The 26672-nt window shown below is 41.8% G+C and overlaps 1 protein-coding gene across 1 annotated transcript in view; it reads left to right on the forward strand.

Annotated features, from left to right (window-relative positions):
* Window positions 1-12718, forward strand: part of LOC307136817 (uncharacterized protein) — a 32313-nt gene extending 19595 nt beyond the window's left edge. Inside the window, exons 2-3 of the mRNA XM_079834116.1 lie at window positions 6901-7020; window positions 10115-12718. Of these exons, the coding sequence (XP_079690242.1) occupies window positions 6901-7020; window positions 10115-11523 (1529 nt within the window). The 3' untranslated portion in view covers window positions 11524-12718. The remainder of the gene's footprint in view (window positions 1-6900; window positions 7021-10114) is intronic.
* The last annotated feature ends 13954 nt before the right edge of the window (window positions 12719-26672 follow it).

The following is a 26672-nucleotide window of genomic DNA, read 5'->3' on the forward strand; positions in this document are numbered from 1 at the left end:
ACAACAAAACACAGAAACAGAATATGTAAGTTAATCACGATTAGCATATGACTTTAATGCACTAACGTTATATCTTGATAAGCAGTAGAAAAAATATAAAGGGATTTACGTTACCTTCTGCCGTCTGCTGTCCGCCATTGGAAACTTAGTCTGTTCGTATTCATGTTTTTTCGTTCTCAGTCGACATCCCACAATCAAAATTCGTCCAAAATAAGATTTTAACAGGTTTAAAATGATCCATGCAATGCCATTAATGGACAGAAGAAGCCGTCCTGTTGAAGATTAGAAGCCGTGATCGCGTCGCGTCCCCGCGAGCCACGAGCAACTCCAACGACAACGGGTGTATAATTCAAACTGAAGGCGCGCACTGTCATTGGCCAGATTTCTGGATGACGTTCAGATTGACCAATCACGCTCAAAAGAACACGGAAAGACAGCAAATAGCCTTGCAAATATAGAAAAAAAAACTTGTTTTAAACAACAGTTAGAAAATGTGTATATTTATTTTTATTTGCTGTTATATTTAATTAATTGGTCAAATGGTGTTTTGTGGTGTGGGCAGAGGCCTGGAAGTTTCAACCTGGAGAGCAGTGCAGATTTGTACTCTTTAAAAACAATTATTGTTTGATATTTAGTTTGCTATATATTTTGTTATATTTGTATCCAGAATTGAATGTAAAACCAGTTTGAATGTAAAAATACACCTTCACTGTAAAACAGAAAATTAAAGTAAAATATCTTAATTTAAATAAGGAAAAATCTGTAAACTAATAGTGTTTTCTCTAAAACGTTTAATGTAAATTTCTGTGAAGTTTTTTTAACTTTATTTGACTTAAGATATTTGACTTATTTTACGGTTTTTGTTTTGCAGCTGTAGCTGCTGTTTTTTTTAGGTTTTTATTTTTACAGTGTAAATATAAAACTAATAAGATTTACTTTAAAATGACAAAGAATAATGTTAAATTGTTAGTATGGACATAAACATAAACCTTTAATATAATGAGCTAAATATTGTATTACAGTTGTTAATTTACAGATATTGTTTGTAATTTTGCATAAATTTGTTATTTATGAAAACAGAAAAATAATACAGTGATGTTCCTGTATAAAAAAATGAGAATTACTGTAATTTGTCATTAATGATATAATCCTTAAAATAACAGTCAAGTTGTTTATTTAGATATTGTTTGTAATTTTACATCGTTTTAAACATAATTAAAAATTACAAGAAAATACTGTAAAAAACAGAAGTTTTTTTCTGTAAAATTAGGATTATTTTTATTGGTTGCCTTATTTTTATTGGTAACCTTATTGGTTGCACCTACATCTATTGTGAGTGGTGGATTTCAAACCTCAAAACGCCCCTCTTTTGCAGTGTGTTAAAGTTAAGAATCTTGGAGTGACACTTTTTGTTAACAGTTGCAGAGCTGAAAGATCTGCTTGTGTTTCTGTGTTTCTTGAGCAAGTGAATCCCTGCTCTTTTTTATTCCATATTTTTATTTCGAGCATATCAGTTTTTGGTGTTTTTAAAACAAACTTTTTCATTTTCCACATTTCATCTCCTTTTTATTTAATTCTATTATTGCCTACAATTTGTAAAACTTTGCAAAAATTGTTTGGGGATAGTCTAAAATGTTTGATTAATTATCCTTTGTTAATTCCATTACATTTCTTTGTTTATTTCATTACATATTCAGATTTTTTGTGAACGTATATGTTCAGACAGGGTTTTTATTTTGTACTGTTTTTATAAAAAATATTTGATTAAGAGACTCTTTTCATGCAGTGGTTTTAAGGCCCTGCCACACCATTCTGATGGTTTGGCCCAGACCCAGGCAACGTGAACCAACCCCACAGTCGGCTTTAGTCATTGCTAGTTCAGTTTAGTGTTTCAGGGCCTTAAGAATTCTTTTTTCTGTGTAAAAAGCTTGTTTGCTGTAGCCTACAGTAGACCAGAGATAATTCTCAATCCTGAAGTGCTCCCCTGCCCCCCTCCCTCTGAGAACAGCCAGCACAAGTGTCAGTCATTAACATATGAAAGGTCTTCTTCACACCTAACAGTCTTCAGTCCTAGCACACCCAGCAGTGTTTCAGCTGTAAATGTCCGTGAAATTTCACGGATTCCTGTATACGTCCGCATACGTGAGGTTTCCGGGTTTTTCTGGAAATATACTGTTCCGTGTTACTCTGATCCGCTTTTTCCCACATACATCCGGTAAACATCAAATTACACAGGAGTATACCATGCCCGGATAGTGCCGGATTTCAGTGTTTTCATGCAGTGAACTATGGTATATATAGGTCAGAAAATCCAAGTGACGAGAGGGCCGGTTGCAAACGGCACTAAGGCTTTGTTGCGTTGGTTGGTGTGAATAAAGCCTCTTCTGAAAACAATGATCCTTTGAGAAGTAATTTTTATAGGAAAAGAATTCTTCCACATTTTGGCCCACCCCAGATGGGACTGGCTCAAGAGCTGATTGGCGTTCCTGGACGAATCAACACAAACAAGTGGCCACTAATCTAAGGTAAGCAGTTTTTGCTTAAGTTTGTGTTGTTCGCCAGAAATGTACCCGTCATGGTGAGACAGCTTCTCCAAATTTAAAGAACTAAAAAGGATTTTTGATTTCAGAATAAATGCATGCAGTATAATAGACTAGATTAGATTATATGAACAAGCACGAGCAGCATTAGAGAAACTAAAAACTAAGTATGAGGATAAGCAGGCAGAAAGAAAAGAAGTTGAAACAGAAACACAAATAGAAGACTTAGATAAAAGCATCAAAGAAACAGAAGAATTGATACAACGCACAGAGAGAAAGTCCAATCATATATGTGCAAAGACAATTAAAAAAATGGAAGCAAGAGACTGAGGGGAATCCAGAAGGAGACCCATTGATGGCTACAATGTTTAGAAATGCTGTGGTCGATGCCATGCCACAAGCAGTAAAAAGCAAGCTGGAAGATGTGGTCGGTTTAAACTCCAAAACACACAGGGAGTTCTGTGATCATGTGACTCATGCTGTAGAACAATACAGAAAAAATGAACAAAAACTGCAAAATCAAGAAAAAGAGCTTCAAAGAAAGCTGACTCAGTTGCAGATCGAACAGTTAATAAACAGTCATAAGAAAAAGACTCAAGCTACACTAAAAAGAGAAGAGTCAGAACAGATGGCAGTGACAGCTCCCCCCACCTACAGCAATTCCTCCAAATGCACACCGGGTCCCTGCACCCACGGTCAATGTATATGCTCAGCAACAAGGGCCAGCAGGATGGAAAAGAAATCCACCGCAAGGAGGACAGAGAGGAAAAGACAAGTCTAATAATCTTCCTCTGTGCTGGGGTTGTGGACAACCGGGACATAACTAAACAAGCTGCCCAATCAATCCATGGCAACAGTCACTCAGGGGTGGAAGCTACGGGGGAGTTGGCAACGGCTCTATCGAGGTCCATGTCAGGGCCCAGTAAACCCTTGGGGAGGTCCCAATCAGGGATATTAGGGGTACCCAGAGAATCCTATTGTGGAAAATCAGCTTCCAATTTTAAAAACTAATGCTGATCAAGATCCAAAGATAAAAGTAAAATAGAAGGTAAAAACAAATTCAAATTATGCCTCACACCTCCCCTTGCCTGGAAAATTTGCAAAGACAATAGGATTCTCTGGACAAATGCAGTTAATTCCTATGACCACTCCAGTTTGCTTACAGACTAAAAATAAAAGTGTGACCTTACCAGTTCTTGTATCAAATCAAACTCCTGTAAACTTGTTAGGAAGAGATGCATTATGTAAATTAGGACTTCAAATTTGGTGTTCTCCAGAAGGAGTGTAGATAGACTTAGACAAGGAATAGGAACTCAAATGAAGATTTCTGAGCCAACAGCAAATGTATACTGGATAGGACAAATAGAAAATGATGCAAGACAAATCATTAATAAATGGGGAAAGTTTATTGAAGCGCAGATTTCTGGAGCTCAGTTACCAAAGTCAGGATTTCACGGTGCTATGATATATGACGATGAGAGAGATGAGAAAATAGAAAAGAAATGGCAAAAAGAAACAGACAGTCAAAAAATGGAATCATAAGTAAAATACATCATAATAGGTAAACAGGGAGCAGCAATGAAAATAACTGAAAATTAATTTACAAAAAGTTGGTTCAATGTACCAAATTCTGTTCCACATGTATCTTTATATACAGGAAAGAATTGGGAAGCCAAAGATTTAGGGCCAATGATGAAAAAAGCTGAACAATGCCAGTGGAATTCAACAATAAATCCATTCATTTTTCACTCTGTTGACCAGAATTTCATAAAAGTCTTGTGTGCAACAAAATTAATGGGGATTCCTCAAGAAATAGTTATAAATCAAAAAGTACAAAAACAAATGATGACTTTTCTAGGAATGACTGGTTTCAATGCTGATTGGATAGAAGACTATGCAATAAAAACAGCTCCATTAAGAGAAATCATGAAAGAGGCAGGATTGCAAAACTTAGGAAATGCATTCAAATGGAATACAGATGCTTTAGTAGCTTCTGAATCTATTAACAAGGAATTACAGAAAGAACCTGTGATTGGAAATCCTGACTACACTAAAACATTTGATTTATATGTGGCAGCTGTGCTGATGCAAGAGACTTGCAGTGGCAGGAAAAAACAGCCGATAGCTTATTATAGCACCAGGCTAAACAAAGTAACACAAGGCTACCCACCATGCTACCAGCATCCAAATTCCTTTGGATTACGAAGGAGAACCACATGATTGTGTGGCCAATTCACTGGCATTCACAAGATTACGACCAGATCTTGAATCAACACCTAACTCTGAAGCAGTAGTCATTTACTTTGTAGATGGATCTAGTTTTAAAGATCACTTGGGAAATCATACAGGATATTCAGTAGTTAGAAAAGACATGGAAGAATTTGTGCCTGTAGTATCCCAACATTGTGCACAACCATGCTCTGCTCAATTAGCAGAATTAAAAGCGCTCACAGCTGCATGTCAACTTGCAAAGGGACAAGTTGCAAACATTTTTACAGATTCAGCATATGCTCATGGTGTGTGTCATTTATTTGGAGCGGTATGGGAACAGAGAGGCTTCAAAAAGTCTGATGGATCTCCCATCCAGCATTCTGAGCAAATATGTCAATTAATAACTGCTATGATGCTACCAAAAAGGCTAGCAGTCATCAAATGTCAAGCTCATAAAAAAGGAAATGACTTTGTAATTAAAGGTAACTAAAGTATCTGGGTTGAAGAAGATGACTATGATATAAAAATAACTTTTTATAGTATAATGCATGGTTTGATGTTTGACTATTCTACATAACAGTGACAACCACAGGCAAGGCTGAACAAATTGCACGCTCACGCTTATAACAATGTATTGATGATAAGACATAGGAATTAGGGAAATTAGAATCTTTTACTCCATTCCAGAAAAAGAGAACAAAGCAAAATCTGGAAGGAGATGTGTGGTTCTAATATTCCTCCGGAGTGTGGTTGCATAATCTAGTCATTGGTAGTGAAACTGAGTGACTTGTTTTAAGTCATTAAGTAGCATCACTGAAAAAACTGGATTCTGAAACTACACATCTGGGAAAAGGTTAGTGAGGGTGGGGCTTAGACAAGCCCCAGAGGGGGGAATGTAGAAGATTGTATTATTTAATTAAAAATTAGCAGTTTAAGGCTAATGCAAAGACACTATTATGTTCAAATGTGTGCTGACGTTTCAAGTGTGTGTGTGCTGATTCTGTGAACGTGCTTCAAAATTACAAACAGAAGATTTTTGTCCTACAGAAAAAGAACTTGGAATGTGGTAATATGTGAGCCAGGAGTTTGAAGGTTAGAGCTACCATAATAGGAAGACAACTATGGTATATATAGGTCAGAAAATCCAAGGGACGGGAGTGACAGTTGCAACCGCCACTCAGGCTTTGTTGCGTTGGTTGGTGTGAATAAAGCCTCTTCTGAAAACAATGATCCTTTGAGAAGTAATTTTTATAGGAAGAGAATTCTTCAACACCTTCAAATGTTTATATGAATTATTTAATTATAATGATCACCACCAGAAATAATAAACTCATTGAATTTAATATTTTTTATCAAATAGTAAAATAAAATGGTAAAATAGACAACACATTTTGCTGTGGTACTGAAATTGGTACAGAGAACCGTAAAATTGTAATGGTATTGCTACCAACTAGTGGTGTCAACAATAATCGATTCGGCAATGCATCGCAATGTGGGGCATGCACGATTCAGCATCGATGCGGCTAAGTGCCATAATCGATTATGTCATCGTTTATTTTCTGGCCTTGAGTTGGACAATAAAGTTGTGAAGTTTCAATTACTTCCGGGGTCATAACAACAACAACAATCAAGATGGCTGAGGCGGAGGGAGATTACTGATTAATTAAAACACTTATGTACACTTCTGGAAAAAGTTGGCTGTTATTATTGCTCTATTTAATTTCAAATGGTTCTAAAGCAGAGAAGAGAAACATTTCTCATTCAAAGCACTGAAAGCAGTGATTTATGTTTTCTTTTTCAGGTTTGAAAATGCCATATCCAATACCCTGTACCATTCAATTACATTTTATTTAATGACATTTATGTCAAAGATACAGGAGAGTGATAATACACAAATAGCAGCCAATAAAATCTGTATATCTGACTGCTTGTATTGCCTCATGACTGTTCAAAAATTTGCCTTGTTGTGTGCAGTAGAATTTTGATGCATCGTAGAATCGAATTGAATTGAATCGTTACCTGGTGAATCATAATCGAATCGAATTGTGAGGGCAGTCCCAATGCACACCCCTACTACCAACTACTGGAATTTTGACATCCCTAGTTTCATGACACATTAAATGCTGGGAATATTCCTGTCTTCCCACAGGAGAAGAAGCAGCAAGCAGGAGGAATTACTCCAGGAGAAACTACAGACGTACTATTGTAAAGATGGAGTTTGAGGAAGAACCCTGCAGAATAAAAGATGAAGAGACAGAGGAACACACAGGTCAGTGTATAATACATCTAAAACTTAATACTAAACTCAGCAAAAAAGAAACATCCTCTCGTTTTCAACTGCTTTTTACCAGCAAAAAAACCTTAGAAATCATTTACATTTATTCCAAGTCTTATTGCAAAATATTTCATTTAGAGTACTGCTGGGCAGTATGATCAAAAATGTATATCATGGTATTTTTCTAAATTATATCGGTTTCGTGGTATATGATGGTATTTTTTTCCCCCACGCATGACCGGGTTGTTAACCACATTTTCTACTGATTGAGAGAAGAAATACTGCATGATGAGTGAATATTGTAGAAAAATTCCACTCTAGAGTTAATACAGGTTTGCAAAGCTCCACAAAAGACCACGGAGAGAAATAAAAACAGAGTTGAGGGCACCTTAAGCATTTTACAAATCTAACCCTATATAACAACAAACTGCCAAAGCGAGGGAGAAATGCAGAAAGAATACTTTTTTGCCCATTCTTCTTTGAATTGTCTGTCTATTTATTAACTTACATCATTGTCTTCGGTGTAGCAGAATAATCTTCTATCGTATCATCGCAGTCGTGATCAGGCATATGCTTGTATATCTGTGTCCTTTGCTTACATTTCATTTGAAGAAGTTCATGTTTAGAGCACTAGAGAATAGGGTACCAAAATTCCAGTAGTCGGTACCAATACCATAAAAATTGTACGGTTCTTGGTACCAAAGCAAAATATATATATTTTTTAATTAAATTGAATGAGTTTATTATTTATGATGATCATTATAAGTAAATAATACAACTTTTAAAGGCTGTATGCTGTTTAAACATTAACATTGTTTATAAAAAAGATCAAGTGAAAAATAAACAACCATCTAGGCGTAATTAATATAAGTAGTAGCCTATTATTATTACAGAGACGTAGCTAAATCTACCGTACAACACTGGCCTAATATATTTCTAACAATTTCTTCAAGTTTAACCAAACTTTTATTTTGACGGGTTGCCGTGAAGATCTGTGAGTGTCTGTGTTCATGATATGACAGTGTTACGATCCTCCTTCCTAGTCTAGGGGCAGGAAAGGAGGGTAACAAAAAGTTGTGGGGAGAGATTGAGAGAACTGCCGTGTCTGGGTCCCAGGGCAGCTATGTTTCCATCCACCTATTTTTATGCACATTTTGGGATATCGCATCAAAAAATGCTGAATGGAAACGGCAAGATGCGTATAAATTCTAAAAATGTGCATAAAAAAAAACCGTATGCGCTCGTTTGAGTTGGATACATTTTCTATCCGATACGAATGAATTCCTTGATACGCATTAAAAAAAAATCATGTAACTTTTGCGATGTAACAGCATAACTGTACTAGCCAGTGGGAAAATCTTGTTTGCAAATCATCTGAAATGCCGTTTTGGTCATTCAGACGTCTGTTCTCTGTATATATATTAGGGATGCACCAATGTATCGGCCGCCGATATTTATCAGCTGATTCTTGATCAATTTACAACCATCATATCAGCTATATCATGAGAAAGGCCGCTATAACAAACCGATGGTTTATTAATGAACTGCGTGAAGGCACTGAGCTGTGTGTCTGCATAATCCAAGAATATATGTAATATGCCTGCTGCGCTGCTGTCTGTGTTTTAATGTTTATCTAACAACAAAAGACCAACAAACAAAAAAATTAAAAAATATATTATTATATGTATATGTATTATTATTTATGTACACACAACGGCTGTCCGAGTTCACTCACTCATTTTCATGTTTCTAGTATGCCTAATAAGACCTTGATTAGCTGGTACAGCTGTGTTTAATTGGGGTTGGAGCTAAACTTTGCAGGACAGTGGCCCTCCAGGATCAGGATTGGACACCCCTGGCCTACAGGTATCATAATCATATCATAATATTTTTTTTTGTTTGTTCATAAGAGGTTTTGCAAGCCTGTATAACCCAGCACTGAATAAAAACTGGTGGTTTGAGCAGCGAGTGGAGTCTGACTAACTTTAAACACATTGGCCATTGCGTACAAGAGATCAACAACTATGTCACGGCTGCAGAAACACGTAAATGGACACATTTGACGTTCTACAGACACAAATATGCACTGGAGCATTTGCCAATATATTATTACAGTATCAACTGAGGGTGCTCTTGCTTGCATTTGAGGGTGCTTAGACAATTCAGCAGAACAGTGTCTGCAAACGGCCATTTCTGCGTCTTTCTCGGACACTTTAAAGCCTTCTTTAAGCCTTGTTTATACTCGTGCCATCGATACGGTCCAATTCGATATCGCGATGCACTGCATCCTCATACAATTTTGTCAGTTAGTTATATGAACTGAACCTTTAATTTTACCTGCTCAAAGAAAATATGCTTCTTGAACAAAACTCAAGTCCGGGCACAGAAGACAACATGAGCATTTAGAACAAATACACAAAACACTAAAAGCCACTTCAGGAGGTGGTCTGCGCTCAATACAGTCAAAACTAAAGTCTAAATGCATCTGGTTGTTGAAACCACATATGTAAATTTTACTCCTCGCAACAATGCAAAAAAAAAATTAGCGTGTGAGCGTGTTATGGGCTATATGACATAGTCAGATATGACAGTGCTACTCAAGCACGCATTGACGGCAAGTGTGCTAAAAAAGCATGATTTATATGAAATGGTAACACTTTACAATAATATTCCATTTGTAACATTAACTAAGGTTAATAAATGCTGGAGAAGTTTTGCTCATTGTTAGTTTGTTAATTTAAACATTTACTAATACATTTTAAATTGAGTTTGAGAGGTACGCATTATTAAAGACAAATAAACCATCAGTAATTTAAAAATAAAACATTTGCAATCACGTTCAATAATTGTTGATGGTTCATTGAACAATCATGAAAAATATTGTTTAAAAACTGTCCAATAAAGATCTGTAAAGCTTATTTGGATTTTACAAAAAGATCTTTATAATACACTATCCTGAAAAGGGGATGTTTCTTTTTTGCTGAGTCTCAGTAGTAAACTGGATTTGTGCTAAATTGAAATTTAACCATATTTTATACTTTTTGTTTCTCATTTGTCCTGAATTACGGGAATTTAATGTTGATTTTAGACCCGATGGAAGTGAATGAAGACAAACAGCAAAAACCTCATCATTTCACAAATGAAGATGCAGTCGTTTCAAAGACTGAAAAGAGTTTCACACAAAAACAAGCTGGAAAAACTGCAGTCAAAGGATCTTTGACCTGCTGTCAGTGTGGAAAGAGTTTCACGACGAAAGGAAACCTTACTGTGCACATGAGGATTCACACTGGAGAGAAACCGTTCACATGCTCTCAGTGTGGAAAGAGTTTCACATTTAAATCACACCTAAACAGACACATGCGGATTCACACTGGAGAAAAACCGTTCACATGCTCTCAGTGTGGAAAGAGTTTCACATCCAAAGTACAACTTAAAAGTCACATGAGGATTCACACTGGAGAAAAACCGTTCACATGCTCTCAGTGTGGAAAGAGTTTCAGTCACAAAAGCTCTCTCGATGAGCATCTGCGCTGTCACTCTGGAGTGAAATCATTCAGCTGTGATCAGTGTGAGAAAACATTTGTTGCGGCATCAAACTTAAGAAGACACCTCAAAGTTCATACTGGTGTGAAGCCTCACTTTTGTTCTTTTTGTGGAAAGAGTTTTTTAACCCAGCAGACTTTAAAAGAGCATGAGAGTATTCATACTGGTGTGAAACCTTATATGTGCTTTGACTGTGAGAAGACCTTCAGTAGATCCAGTGCCTTAAAAACACACCAGATAATTCACACTGGAGAGAAACCGTACAAGTGCTCTCAGTGTGGAAATAGTTTCCAACAAAAAGGAAACCTAAATACACACATGAGGATTCACACTGGAGAAAAACCGTTCACATGCTCTCAGTGTGGAAAGAGTTTCAGTCACAAAAGCCATCTCGATAATCATCTGCGCCGTCACTCTGGAGTGAAATCATTCAGCTGTGATCAGTGTGAGAAAACATTTTTTGCGGAACCAGACTTAAGGTCCCACCTTCAAGTTCATACTGATGTGAAGCCTCACGTTTGTTCTTTTTGTGGAAAGAGTTTTTCACGACTGAAATCTTTAAAAGTGCATGAGAGTATTCATACTGGTGTGAAACCTTATATGTGCCTTGACTGTGAGAAGACCTTCATTAAATTCAGCGACTTAAAACAACACCAGAGAATTCACACTGGAGAGAAACCGTACAAGTGCTCACACTGTGGAAAGAGTTTCACTCAGGCAGGACACCTGAAAATACATGAGAGAAATCACACTGGAGAGAAACCGTACAAGTGCTCTCAGTGTGGAAATAGTTTCCCACGTAAAGGACACCTTAATAGACACATGAGGATTCACACTGGAGAGAAACCGTACAAGTGCTCACACTGTGGAAAGAGTTTCTCTCAGGCAGGACACCTGAAAGATCATGAGAAAGTTCACACTGGAGAAAAAAACGTTCACATGCTCTCAGTGTGAAAGAGTTTCAATCTCAAAAGCTCTCTTGATGAGCATCTGCGCCGTCACTCTGGAGTGAGATCATTCAACTGTGATCAGTGTGAGAAAACATTTGTTGTGGAATCAGACTTAAGACAACATCTTACAATTCATACTGGTGTGAAGCCTCACATTTGTTCTTCTTGTGGAAAGAGTTTTTCACGACTGAGCTCTTTAAAAGCGCATGAGCGTATTCATACTGATGTGAAACCTTATATGTGCTTTGACTGTGGGAAGACCTTCAGTACATCAAGAGAATTAAAACAACACCACAGAATTCACACTGGAGAGAAACTGTACAAGTGCTCACACTGTGGAAAGAGTTTCACCCAATCATTTAATCTACAGAGACATAAGAAAAGGAATTGCCGAAAGTTTTCTAAATAAGCAAAGTTGATGTTTGGATTGAAAGTGTTCTATGAATATGTACTTCAAAAAAGACATACAGTAGTTCAATCTGAACTTTGTTGCTGTTGTTATTTTTGTTGTTGTCAGATTATCGTACAGTATGTATTAATCAATGACACATTTTGCCTGTGGTGTGTGAATTAACGTGTGAAATGCCTGATTGGGCACTTTTTGGATTTAATTGGCTTATTCTTACTGTTGACATTTGATGCATGTTTTTCGGAGAGTTAGTTTCTTGATTGCCGTTTCGACCGTTTCCACCTGGACATTGTAGTCATATTTGCTAATTCTCTTTAATGTATTTACAGTGTTTTGATCTGTTTTCCTGGGTGTAGTGGAACAATTTAATCATGACCATAAGATTAAACATTGTGCATGAAATGTTTATTGATTTGCATATATTATTCATACAGAATCATTGTACGAGGTAAAAGGTCATACACAGCAGATGGGACATTTTCCGCACGTAGCGCATGAAAAACATGTTTGTGAGGAGACATGAAGACTGGGGTTTGACCTCAGAGGTCATAGAAGGAACAATCTTAGGGATCAGAGATAAAAGGAACAGCACACTTGGGGATTTGGGTAAGTGCTTCTGATTCTAGCAATGTGTGGAAATTTACAGGAGGGCTGAGGTGACCTTGTTTGAAACCAACTGTAAGAGCTGCACTTTTGTTATGCCTTGCAGGCAATGCTCTGCAGACATTTAGGATGGCTGTACGACTGTTGACTCTTCTTTTGCAAAAGAATAAACCATTTTTATGAAATGATTCAGAGTTGATTGGAAAATTGCCGCAACACTGGGATTTTTTTGTTGTTTTGTTTTTGTCATCATTTTTGTTTTAACGAGATAAAATGGGGCTTATCAACCTTGATGGGTATGGCAATAAAATTCTATCACATTATTTTGACAGTTACTAGCCTGACAAGCCAGACCCACATCAAGATGTTGGGTCTGGGAACTCACCATTGGCAGGGCTCAATCCGAGGGGCGGGATAAATGGTTGTCTTTCAAATTCTTTCTGCATGCAGTAGGATAGCGTTACAAATAAGGCTGTGCAATATGGACAGAATAATCATATTGCAATGTTTTTAATTTTTTATGAATATTGCGTTTTTATTTGCGATTTTATCAATTGTTTTTGCTTTTTCAAACATGCCAGTACACAAGAAGTGCATAACATAACATTACACAATGAGAGAACATTATTAACAACAGTATTAATAGCTTGATAAACACTACTGTAATAAACTGTCTTTAAAACAGGCAACATAACATAAATTAAGGTTAACTAACTTAAATTCCAGTCATAACAATCAATAAACTTCAAAACCGTTAAACTCATATATGGCTTTAATAATTGTTTAATCAATACGGCATCCTCAATAAACCCGTCTCCGGCGTGATGAATCTGATATTTCAATTATTCCTATTTAATAATTATTTAATCGACACATCATCCTCAATAAACCCGTCTCCGGCGCACTGCCGCCGATCTTTCGAATATTCCGATCTATTATGACCTCTGACCTGTAAAGTTGCCAGAATAATAATCATACGCTGTTTGTTAATTGGCCAGAGGAGAACTGGCACCCAGACTGAGCCTGGTTTCTCCCAAGGTTTATTTTTCTCCATTAGGTCACCTGATGGGGTTTTGGTTTCCTTGCACTGTTGCCTCTGGCTTGGCGTTCTCAGTTGGGGACACTACATTTTTCAACTAAATATCCAAATAAATCTAATTATTAAACTAAATTAACCATATAAACTAAATTACTGATCTAATTACTGATCTAAAGCCCACACTGTCACTGTATGATAATTGAAATGAACTGATGACATCACCGTTTTCTCCGGAACGGCTATACGGCTGAATAAAATTCTGTTGCATTATTTTCCTGTTTAACACTGTGAAGCTGCTTTGAAACAATCGGCATTGTTAAAAGCGCTATATAAATAAAGTTGACTTGACTATTTCACACCATCATAATGAATTGTTCTACATCTGTGAGAGTGTGGGCGGGCTTTTGATAATCGCGCCTCTATTTCCTGCTCTCTACTGCGCAACTCGGCCCCAAGATGTCAGCGCCGTGTTCGGGCCTACGAAAGCTTCAACTCTGGTCAGCGGAAGTCAATGAAGTCGCGTCGTCCATATTTTTTACGGTTTTGAGAGAACTGCCGCTGAGTGAGCTCTGATTGGGTAACATCTTAAACATGCGCACAAGAACGTAGTATTCTGAATTAAAATATAAATAAATAAAATCGCAATTAGAAATTGCATGTGCTCAAATCGCGATTGTTTTGCGATTGCAATTAATTGCACAGCCCTAGCTACAACCAACCAGAGCAACCAAGAAGGTGAAGCGGAGCTAGTTAAACTTTCGCCGTATCCGGTCAGCAAAACTCTGAACACATCTTCCTTTCTTAAGAATGACTTCAGTGCCGTTCTTTGTTCTTTCCTCAAAAAAAAGCTTAACTCCAAGTCTTCCAGAGTCGCGGCCAAAGCCGATTCTAAAGACCGCTGTTCGCCAGCTTCTTTGTTTACAAGTAGCACGCGGAACGGCCACAACTCTGCCGTCATTATGTTCAGCCCGCCTACCGACTTTATACACGATGTGATTGGCCTGACCAGAGTTTGTTTTTTTCCACGGAGAGTTGCTAGACTACCCTGGTTGGGTGCGTCTAGATTTCTAGGCTATAGGCAGTTAAAGTTTTGGGCAGGTTTTCTTGGAGTGGACAGGTTTTGGTGAGCTTTTGGGCTGGAAATCATCGACCCAATCTCACAACACTGTGGGGGATTTTGAGGGGGTTAACCCTCTGGGGGTCTTCGGTAATTTCTGACCCGTTTTTTTTTTTTAATGTTAAAAATCGTAGCTTTATCGGAATGGTACGAAACTTGGTGACTTTATTAGTACTTGGTATATGAACACACACAACAATTGGGGACAGGATTTGAAAAGTCTAAGTGATCGTAAAAAAATAGTCACACTCTGGGTCTTCGGGTCAAAAATGACCCCCACAGGAAATGAATGGGAAACTGGCAAAAATATGAAAATACAGAGTTTTTGTTTGTGCGTACAATCTACAAATCAGCCACGATGCAGAAAAAAAGCACACAACAGGGAAGGGGTGAATCTCTAAAACATCAAGAGTGCAAAACAGACAAATACACTCACACACACACTTATACACATAAAAACACACGCACACTCAAAGGAACGTGTCATTGCAAAAGCTAATTTTGTGAAAAGTGTGAAATAAAAGCAATTACTCATCAATGTAAGAAATAAAGCGCACTGATGAAACTGTAACAGAGAAATGTGAAATAAAATCAATGAATCATATAAAGGGGAGACATTGGATCCAAAATGCAAAAGTCACATACCATGTCTCTCTCTTGAACACACACACACACATACACACACACACATACACAGACACACAGACAGACAGACAGACAGACAGACAGACAGACAGACAGACAGGCAGAGTAAGATTTCCATTTACTGTCTGATAATTATTATACTTTTGCTGTTATTTTAGTTTTTGTTTATAATTGCTGTTGCCAAATTTAAAAAAGAGTTACTGTTCATTGAATTGTACAAAAATTATTTTAATGAAAAATGTTTATTATAAAAGGTTAATAAAAAAAATGTTATGACTGAAAGAATTGCATTTTTATTAAGTTACAATTAAAACAATGGGTAACAAAATGCTTTCCATTTGTTCTCTTTCTAATTCAATGTTCAGGTTTGATTGTATTATAAAGTAAAACTGGCACTTCAAATTACCATTTAAACCAAACAAACAAACAAAAAACTTGACAAAAATAGACTTTGAGAATCTCTTATTATATATTAAAATCCACAACCTGAAAAAAATAGGCAAATATGTGCAAAAACAACTAGAATTCACAAGCCTTTCTACAGAGAGCTGTAAATCGATCTAGTGGCTAAAATATGATATTGCATGATAATAATGCTCACTGCTTCCACCAGATGGCACCAATCTGATTTCAAAAATTGTTTTCTATAGGCCTAGTCTCTACATTACGGAGCCCCTAAAGGGACGTGGTGGTGGAAAAAAATTAGGATGGGAGGATATTTTTTTCCAAATCGTTTACGTTCCCTCGCAAAACTTTTGCGTTCCCCCGAGAAACTTTGCGTTCCCTCGCAAAGATATTTGCATTCCCCCGAGAAACTTTGCGTTCCCACGCAAAAGTTTTGCGTTCCCTGGCAAAGATATTTGCGTTCCCTTTCGTTCAGTCACTACGACGTAACGTTAGTGACTAACGAATGGGGGTTTCGCTTAGAAGCCTATCATCTTCGAGCTTAGAGAAAACGCCCAATGGCGTTCCAATGCCATGGGGCATGCGGAATTTGCATACGTAATTCCGCCTCACCGTGTGAGTATAAAAGGAAGTACGTGGCAATATCGCATTATGTTTCTGCTTTCGGAGCCAAGAGAACCTACCTCTTCACTCCTACAGCCTTCTGAGACTCTGTCAGCTTCTTCGAGACGAGCAGCTTTCCAGTCGGTGTTGGTGTAACAGCGTGTTCCAGTGATCGCATACTTCCTGCCTGCTGATCTGCGCAGTGGTCCGTTTGACAGCTGGTGTGTGTTTCCCTGGGCGCTTCGGCATCGACTGCGAGGCTTTCCTCTCACAAAAAGAGCTTGCGCGTGGCACGTCTTTTTCAAGACGGCTCGCCCGTGCACTTCCGGGTGCGATCGATTTCCGCTGCTGTCTATGGGCGCATTCACTGCTCAACGTGTTTGGGCTTCAGCGCGTTCGGGCAGTGTTTGCGGATGTGTGACGTTTCCATTGCGGGAACGTGACCATCGCGATGTCGCGGTCGAGACTCAATGATCTCCGTGAGGAGAGAGAGTCCCCTCTGCCACACCCCAATCTACCGTCCCCGAGTGAGATGGTACTTTGGCTGGTGGCCAGGGTGACCTGAGGGCGGTGCTGTGGTATTAAGAACCCCGACGATCATTCCTCGGGCCACGCCCCCCTCTCGCACATCGCTTCCCGCGAGTGTTGGACTGAAACAGCGGCCCGTCTCTGACGCCTCGTTCGTTTCGTTCACGCTCCGGATAGCAGTGAGATTTCGATCACCGCCCCCCTAGGTGGGCTGGAGTCCTTTGGGGATGACGATTAGGTTGTGCTCCGCCTCCGGGTGTGTCAGCACTGCCTGATCCGACCTAAAGTTGACAGCCATGTTATCTCGGGCAGCCGCGAGTCTCGCGCTGGTGTGGAACTCCGCCCAGTCGCGAGTGCTCGTGGTTGCGCGATTGGTTTTTGGGGGCGGCACCCGACAGCTGTTGGGCCCCGCCCCCAATGCCTTTCGCTCCCGAGGTGCATGAGGAGATCACGCGGTCCCGGAAGTTCCCGTGCTTCCCGCGACCGTTTGGTGGCCTCCTCCGCCTTCTCTGCCCTTGATGGGGCCGCGGTCTAAGGGTACACTGGGGCCCCCTCCCCCTACTGTTGAACTCTCTGTTGCGCACTTCGGTGTCCACGGAGGGCTTTGGCGTGGTGTGGCTGTCCTAAGCACCCTCCCAAAGCCTGTGGGCTCGTCTACTTCGGTGGCGTGGTCCTGCAGAGCTACGGGCAACTCGCCGCCACTTTGCTTATGCACAAGGGTGGAGCCGACCCAGGGCTCTTCAATGAGCTGCGTGCCGCTACTGATCCCACCCCCCGGGCGGTGAAGGTGGCCACACGCTCCCTGGGTCGGGCGATGTCCACAGCTGTGGTCCGGGAGAACACCTGGCCTTACCTGGTGATGTGGAGGACGTTGAGCGGGCCCGCCTCCTCAACTCTCCCATATCCCAGGCTGGCCTCTTCGGCGGCGCGGCTGAGAACTGCGCCCAACGGTTCTCGGCCGCCCCAGAGCAGACTGAGGCTGTAACACGTACTGCCCTGGCGGCCAGCTGCTGCACCCAGCCGCCGGCTCAGTCGCCTCAGTCCGCTCGCCGACGAGGGCGCCCTCCCTCCTCCCGCCCGGCCCCAGCAGCAGCCTTCACCTGGGCCGCGCCGTGGAGGTGGTTGAGGATGACGCCCAGTCCGCTCCCCAGCCTGGTTAAACGCCAGGCTGGAGGTGGACAACTCAGAGATGGGTTCCAGTTCTTCCCAGGGGATGGTAGCAGGGCCTCTCCTTTCCCCGGTGGAGGGCCGGGGGGAAATCCTTCCGCTGCTGGCCCCCGGGCTAGCAGCACTGCATGAAAAGTCGGATTTTCGTCAGTATGTGGCACTGTAGATTGCCGTGGAACTTCAGGTTTACGACTGTGCACGGCAATTTGCAGGCAACACCGAAAACTGCCGTAAATTGTTGGAAATTGACGTGGGCCTTGCTTGGCAGTTGTCCCCCCATGACCCCCCCCCCCCCTCCCCTTAATTCTAGGGGAGGCTTTATCATGTAAATGAACATGCTGTGAGCTACACAAATGCAAATCAGAGTAGCAGCAGGGGGAGTTTTATCTAGGTTCTGAATTTTTTTAACTAAAACAAGTTTAAAGTTTAAGTTAAAATGTTAACTTAAATTTAAGTTAAATGTACTCGTTTTAGTTCACATTACAAAATTTTTAGGGCAACCAGTTTGCTCCAATTTTTTAAGTAGATTCAACTTGTCCGGGCTCACAGTGTAGATTAATTACTCTGTATGTCATTAGCAATAACCAATGTTATGTAAAAAAAAAAAATACAGGACAGCAATTCATGTCTTCAACCTTTAGAGAGGTTATGTGATGCAACAAGACAATGAACCAAAGCACACAAATAAATCAAGTAAAGCATACAGTTTACATACCAAAATTAATTTTTCCACCCTGCACTGTGAATGATTTTTTAAATGGCTATTAATCATAAATGTGAAAAGTACAAGTTTGTGTGTTTATAGTTTAAAGTTTGTGTGTTTATTGTGTTTTTCTGTAATTGTCATTTAAATTGAGCTCACACCACATTTTATGAATTATCAATGCAGATTTTCAAGAGGTGGTTTCCTGGACAGGGTTTAAATTATGCCAAGAGTAGGCCTTAATCTAGTTAATCGTGAGTTAAAAAATTGTTGCCTGGAACAAAGATTAAGCACAGATTACTAACACCTGGACTATGAGTCCTGAACTAAAATAAACTGGATTCATTTACAGTTTTATCTAATTGCTTACACACAATTTCTGAAAATATGGCTCCATTTCTTGTAACTCTACACACAAAACACACAACATGCAAAACATCAGACATCGCTTGCAAAAGTAACACTTTGTGCAAAACTATTTTAACTCTTCCAAAAATGTTGTTTTTGCATATATCTAACTACACAGAAATATGCAACTGAGGAATTTACAGTTGAACTGAATCAACACTGAAGTCACTTGAGCTGAATATTGACACTATATTGGCTTGTTAGAGCCGGTTTACAGCAGAACTTGTTTTGAACTTGTTACTGAAGCTGCTATGAAACAATATATTTTGTTGTATGCATATTCTTTCTTTCTCAAACCTTAGTTTTGATTTCTAAGTGATCAATTTATGTATAAGTGTTTTCACACATGATCATTGGCTGTATGGGTCCTCAGTAAATTAATGTGGCATTTAAATGGCAAAAGTTATTCTTGTCTCAATAACTTATGGCTTCCTAAAGACACTTTTATGGGTAAATAAAATATTAATAATATAAATAAAATGTATATCAAAACATATTTTAAATATAATGAAGTCATTTTATTATAGCACTCATCAGATGTTCCTGGAAACAAAACAGAGACAGAACAGTATAAACAAACTATACAAAAAACTAAACACCAAATTACAAAAACATTATTATGTGAAAGTGAATAAAGTTGTGTGTGTGTGTGTGTGTGTGTGTGTGTGTGTGTGTGTGTGTGTGTGTGTGTTTTCAGTTATAAATATGTGCTGTGTAAATTAGCCTATATATACTTTTAGAAATTAAATATAGCCTAACTTTAAAAAACAAACAATAACCCATATAGATAAATTATAATAATTGTATAATATTAAGCATTTATTTAATATACATTGTAACATTAGGCTACTTTACTCTAGCACAGTAGTCAGTTAAGCAATTAATTAATATCTTATATTAATATGTATGTAGCCTAGGCTACATCTAAAGGTAAGTCTGCTTTTAAAAAAATATATAAATATTACACTTCGACATGTACAGAATGTGCGCGTTAAGAAACACGTTCAAATGTGTCTTCTTAACATGTTAAAACTGTGCGTCGACTGTGTGTGTATGCCTGTTACACGACCAGAATGTGCGTGTCTACACATACAAAAGAAACACGTAAAAAATTGCTGCGTTGGCGCAGAAAACAGTGCGTGTTGAAACAGTCATAAGTCACGCGTTTCGTATAAAGAGATTTGGCCCCGGGCGCGTTCCATAGTAGAGCCCTAGTCCAATGACGTGCGAGGTCGAGGTCATGGCCATGACGCGTAGAAGACGAGCTTTAAACTTTTTTTTACATTTCCTATCTTTTTCGCTGCTTTCCTTTTTCGTGATCAACTATGACAGGACGCCGTCTTCAACTCAATCTCTGCATGGACGCGACCAACTTTTTCGACTCATTTTCAGGAGGCTGTCTTCGTCTTCACAACTCTGAGGCAAACTGCAGGCGCAATGAACCAGAGCATGGGTAATGTAACATTACGATTGAAAGAATATGCTTTTATTCAGCTGTATAAGGAAATGGATGCGTTAATAGATCCGAGCTTAAAACTGCACATTTTGTTTTCACAGACTATCCTCGCCTCATAACGAAGCCGTGACCTCTTATCTGCTTGGAGCGATTTCCGCGAGTCCAGATTTAACCGCTGATCACGACGAAATTGTGTGTAAGTAACTTCTAATGTGTTTCTCATTCCTTGTTTAATTTTACCGTGACTGTTTTTATTAATACCAGTCTCATGTAATTGTTTTCCAGCTGCCTGTAAGACGTATTATGAATCGACACCCCGCAGCTTCAGATACAAACAACCTGAACTTACATCGCAGGCGGAGTTTAGCTCGGAGTCGATCAAGAAGAAAAAGGGTAAGATTTATTATATTAGATCCGTTTTTTGTCAATGTGATTATTTTTCAGGTTGCTTATTGTCTTTATGGATTGTATTACAGTTGCTGGAAGCGAGAGTGTGCTGGATGAGGTGGACATTTGGAAGTCCGCGACCATTGAACTCATGTTTGACGAGGAAGACGCATTGTTGACGGGGTGTCTGGATGGATTGTGCGGCCACCGCGCTCTCGGAGCCTGGAGCACGCCGAACTTTACATTACATTACGAGACATTACTGCTGCACTGTACATAGTTGTGTGTTTAACAATAAAGCTCTTTCTTTGAATAAACAGCTGTGTTTTATAAATGAAGCCCTTTCTTTGAATGAACAGCTGTATGCTTATAAATGAAGCTCTTTCTTTGAATGAACGGCACGGTCCGTATAATTTTCCCATATATTCCTTGATGGTATGAATACTTCATAGCACAATAACATTAATATAAAACAAATTATTACAACATAAATTATATATTTATTATTATTATTGGGGTTTACATTTATAATGAGCCAGGGGGACCAATAATGATTGGTTTGCAGTGATCTGCCAACCAATCACGAGGGATTTTTCTTTTTTAAATGTAGTGGCTTCAGCCAATAGTGAGTGAGTAAATTTCAAGTCTGGCCGTTGACTCTCTGGTTTCGCTGCTATTCATATGCTAATTAGAGGCGTCGCACCTCTGCGCTGTCTCTCAGCGGGGGGCTCTCCACCTACGTCATGGTTCGTTTACGACAATTTGTGGCACAGACGAACGCGACGTTCGCTGCCTCTAAATTGTCGAAAACTGCCGAAAATTAGGGAGATTTCCGGGAGTATACAGGCGTTTACGGGGTCGAAAATCCCACTTTTCATGCAGTGCAGCGCTTGGGAAGAACTCATGTTCCTGTCTCTGAGGACCCAGAGGCCGGTGATGATGGTGTGCGCCACCCACGGGTCCCACCACTCGCATCCCTCTCTGTCGCCAGCCTCCTCTCAGAGCAGACCCCAGTGGAACGTGCGTCCTTCCCTGGTCTCCTCTGTCAGGACGCAGCCGTTAACCGTGCCCCGACCCCGGGACGCCCAACAGCCTCCCCTGTCCGGGCCGGTAACGCTGCCTCGCTGCCCCACCCTGGGTACGTCGGCCGTCCGTATGACCCCGTTGGTGCAGTCTCTGGAAGCATGGCTTCAGCTTCCGGGGCTGTCCCGCTGGGTCACGCGGACCATCTGGCTCGGCTACGCGATTCAGTTCGCGCAGGCTCCTCTCCGCTACAGGGGAGTCCGCTATAGCGTGACCGGGGCCCATGCCCCCGTCATGCGTGCGGAGATTGCCACCCTGCTGGCGAAGGGTGCGATCGAGCCTGTCCCTCCAGCCGAAATGAGGTCGGGGTTCTACAGGCCCTACTTCATTGTACCCAAGAAAACCGGTGGGTTACGACCAATCCTGGACCTTCGCATCTTGAACCGATCCCTCCACCGGCTTTCGTTCAAGATGTTGACTGCGTAACGCCTTTTCGAATGCGTTCGTCCTCACGATTGGTTTGCAGCGATCGACCGGAAGGACGCCTACTTTCATGTCTCCATCCTTCCTCGACACAGACCGTTCCTACGGTTTGCTTTCGAGGGGCGGGCATATCAGTACGCGGTCCTCCTATTCGGGCTATCTCTGTCCCCTCGCGTCTTTACGAAGATTGCCGAGGCAGCCCTTGCGCCCCTTCGGCAGCACGGGGTTCGCATCCTGAACTATCTCGACGACTGGCTCATACTGGGCCACTCTCGGGAGCAGGTTTGCGGACACAGAGATCGGGTGCTCCAACACCTAGCCCGCCTGGGCCTTCGGGTCAACTGGGAGAAGAGCAATCTCTGCCCAGCGCAGAGGATCTCTTTTCTTGGTATGGACATCGACTCGGTCGCCATGTGCGCGCAGCTTTCGAGCAAGCGTGCGCAGTCTCTGCTGACTTGCCTCCGTCAAATCGAGAGCAAGAGTGCGGTCCCACTGAAACTATTTCAGAGGCTCCTGGGGCATATGGCATCTGCAGCCGCGGTGACGCCGCTCGGATTGCTACATATGAGACCGCTTCAGCACTGGCTTCGCGATCGAGTCCCGAGATGGGCATGGCAGTCTGGCACGCTCCGGGTTCAAGTGACCCGGCCCTGTTTACAGACGAACCTCAGTTTTCTAAGGGCAGGTGTTCCCTTAGAACGAGTTTCCAGGCATGTTGTCGTTTCGACGGATGCCTCTGCCACGGGCTGGGGTGCCATGTGCAATGGACAAGCAGCCGCGGGCTCCTGGACAGGACCCCAGCGCCTCCTGCATGTCAATTGCCTCGAGTTGCTGGCAGTACGGTTCGCCCTGCACCGCTTCCGAGCGTTGCTGAAGGGTCAACATGTGCTTGTCCGGACAGACAACACGGCCGTTGTAGCGTACATCAACCACCAGGGTGGTCTACGCTCCCGCCGTATGTCTCAACTCGCCCGCCATCTCGTACTATGGAGTCAGAAGCGCCTGAGGTCCCTTCGTGCTGTCCATATTCCGGGAGTCCTGAACCACGCAGCCGACGAGCTCTCGCGGTTTCAGCCTCTCCCGGGAGAATGGAGACTCCATCCCCAGACAGTCCAGCTGATTTGGGAACAGTTCGGCGACGCACAGGTAGATCTGTTTGCCTCCCACGACTCTTCCCACTGCAGCCTGTACTATTCCCTGATCGAGGGCACGCTCGGCACGGATGCACTGGCGCACAGCTGGCCGCGGGGTCTACGCAAATATGCGTTCCCCCCAGTGAGCCTTCTCGCACAGCTCTTGTGCAAGATCAGGGAGGACAAGGCCTACGCCTACGTAGACATGACGCAGTGTTCAGGACCTCAGACCAGCTCTTTGTCTGTTATGGTGGAGAGCGGAAGGGGAGTGCTCTCTCAAAGCAAAGGCTGTCTCACTGGATAGTGGACACCATTGTTTTGGCTTACCAGCAGCAAGGTCGACCATGTCCCCTTGGTGTGAGGGCACACTCCACTCGGAGTGTGGCCTCCTCTTGGGCTCTAGCGCATGGCGCCTCGCTAACAGACATCTGCAGAGCTGCAGGCTGGGCGACACCTAACACATTCGCCAGATTCTACAATCTCCGAGTGGAGCCAGTGTCCGACTATGTACTCGCCCCCCCGAGGGGCCGGTAATGGACCAGGCTCCACCTCTTCGCTTGCTCGCCATTCCACTCCACGGACTGGATACGTGCAATATTTTCCTCAGGTGAGCTCCCCGAGAGCCCTGAGCTCCTCCAGCACTGTCAACGCCGACGTCAGTTCAGTCTGCCCTTTCGAGCCCAGACCCTCATGTCCGGCCAGGTGCCCCGTGTGCATGGTTCCCCTCCGGCGACCCCCACACGAGTATTTCACCATAAGTCTCCGCAGCGAGCGGGTTTCTTCCCTTGACGTGTCCCCCGCCAACCCTAGGGTTAAAAATCCACTTTCGGCTGGTACCCTAGAGATCTCCATATGCAGCCCCTAATCGGGTCATATGTGTCTCTTAAGTCCTCCCCACGGGTAGGCATCTTTTGCATTCCCTCACTGGGATATGCTTCCCAGTGTACCTTGGTAATCCTGTGTTAAGTGGGAGTCCTTCGTCCGTACTAGCCTTACGACAGGGTACTCGCACTTACGCAGGGCACTGGAAGACAGCTGAGTGGCGTGATTATATTGGGACCCCCATTCGTTAGTCACTAAAGTTACGTCGTAGTGACTGAACGAAAGGGAACGTCTCGGTTACGAATGTAACCCTCGTTCCCTGAGGAGGGAACGGAGACGTAACGTCCCGTTGCCACATCAGCTGTGCTACCTGGAACGCAGGAGTTCAGTCTTGACTCCTCAAGCAGGTAACATAATGCGATATTGCCACGTACTTCCTTTTATACTCACACGGTGAGGCGGAATTACGTATGCAAATTCCGCATGCCCCATGGCATTGGCACGCCATTGGGCGTTTTCTCTAAGCTCGAAGATGATAGGCTTCTAAGCGAAACCCCCATTCGTTAGTCACTAACGTTACGTCTCCGTTTCCTCCTCAGGGAACGAGGGTTACATCCGTAACCGAGACGTTCCCTCGCAAAAGTTTTGCGTTCCCTCGCAAAGATATTTGCGTTCCCTCGCAAAGATATTTGCGTTCCCTCGCAAAGATATTTGCGTTCCCTCGCAAAGATAGATGTCCCACGGGCCGTTTCAAACAGCTCAGTAGGCTACGTTAACAATATTGTATCCATTAATGGAGCAGTTAGAGTTATTTTGAACTTGGACTTAGGCTATAGACTAGGCTAGTGCTCAATGAGTTCGGTGAGCTAAACGTTGTTAAAACACAATGTCTCTTTAACGTAGACAACAAACTGCAACCTATTTTTCCTCAAAACGAGCCTTATAATATAAATTTATTTGGTCTATATGAGCAGGCGGCTGAGAGACAAGTCCGAAGGGACTGTCTGCAAAGTGCAAAACCCGAAAAGCGTATAGCCTACTACAGCTGTGTCCCAAAGTGAAGGGTGCGCACCTTGAAGGCCGTGCACTTCGAAGGCCAGACCAGGCCACGCCTTCGAAGTGCACAAAGTGCATGAAGGGCGAACCGAGGGACAGGGTTGCCAGGTCTGCACAACAATATACCCCTCCAATTGCTAATCAAAAGTAGCGGAATCACGGCCAAAATGGGCCAGAATATGCCAAAATGCGGGGGGCACCAAGTACAAATATTGCTAAAGTAAAGACAACTTACACCTGTGGACTATATGCTACAAACAACCCACATCAACAGTAAATGCTTCCCAATTCCAGACTTGGCAACACTGAACCGCGTCGTTGAATGGGCTGTAGCAGGTGTGTGACAACTGACAGCGGACGTTCGTGAGGAGATTTTAAAAAGAGAAATGGAGCAGAATTTATTTATTTATTTTTTGCTTTTTATGAGTTTTATTGGATTTTGACATGCTTCAAAGCCTGCGATGATGGTGACCGGACCATAAGCACGTAAATCCGCATATGGTTAAATATTTAATCGTTAAGTTGCAACTATTGTTTATGTATTATGTTAAATGTAACTGTTGCAATATATTTTAAACATTTATATATTTACGTCCAAGTCTTTATTTAAGTACTTATTTTTATTCAACTCACATCATCTCAGATGCAATTGTAGCTACTTTTTATGACATGCCAGCCGTCGACCGATTCAGCCCCGCAAACCTGCGGAAAATATGCGCTCATCCCAGAAGATGATGTCCCGCTGGCACAGGCCTTACCAGGGTTTCTATTGTGCATTACCATCCCGGTCCAGCTCCACCAGCGTCTCCCGCTCAGCTCAATGAAAGTGTAGAAATGAAGCTTATGCGCAAGTTCTGGCAGGAAGATTCAATGTTACGTCACTTATCACATTCAGACCTATCCAATCAAGTCATAATTCTCAGAGTATAAAAGATCGGTAATTAACACATGTCTGAGTTCACAGATGCTGACGCCAGCATTGCAGTTGACGATCCGGACGTTCCGTGGCGGTCGATCGCTGGTCTTAATGTGCAATACAGTGGCGTTCAAAGTCCATGTCAGCCTATCATTCTGTTAATTGGGCTGTCGCGGCAACAGACACGCGTTTAGATGCGGAACAATCACTTTCAATGGAGGACTATCTGGGCATGTTATCAAAGACACGG

The sequence above is a fragment of the Gobio gobio genome, assembly GCF_949357685.1.
Source record: "Gobio gobio genome assembly, chromosome: 14".
NCBI classification, from domain to species: domain Eukaryota; kingdom Metazoa; phylum Chordata; class Actinopteri; order Cypriniformes; family Gobionidae; genus Gobio; species Gobio gobio.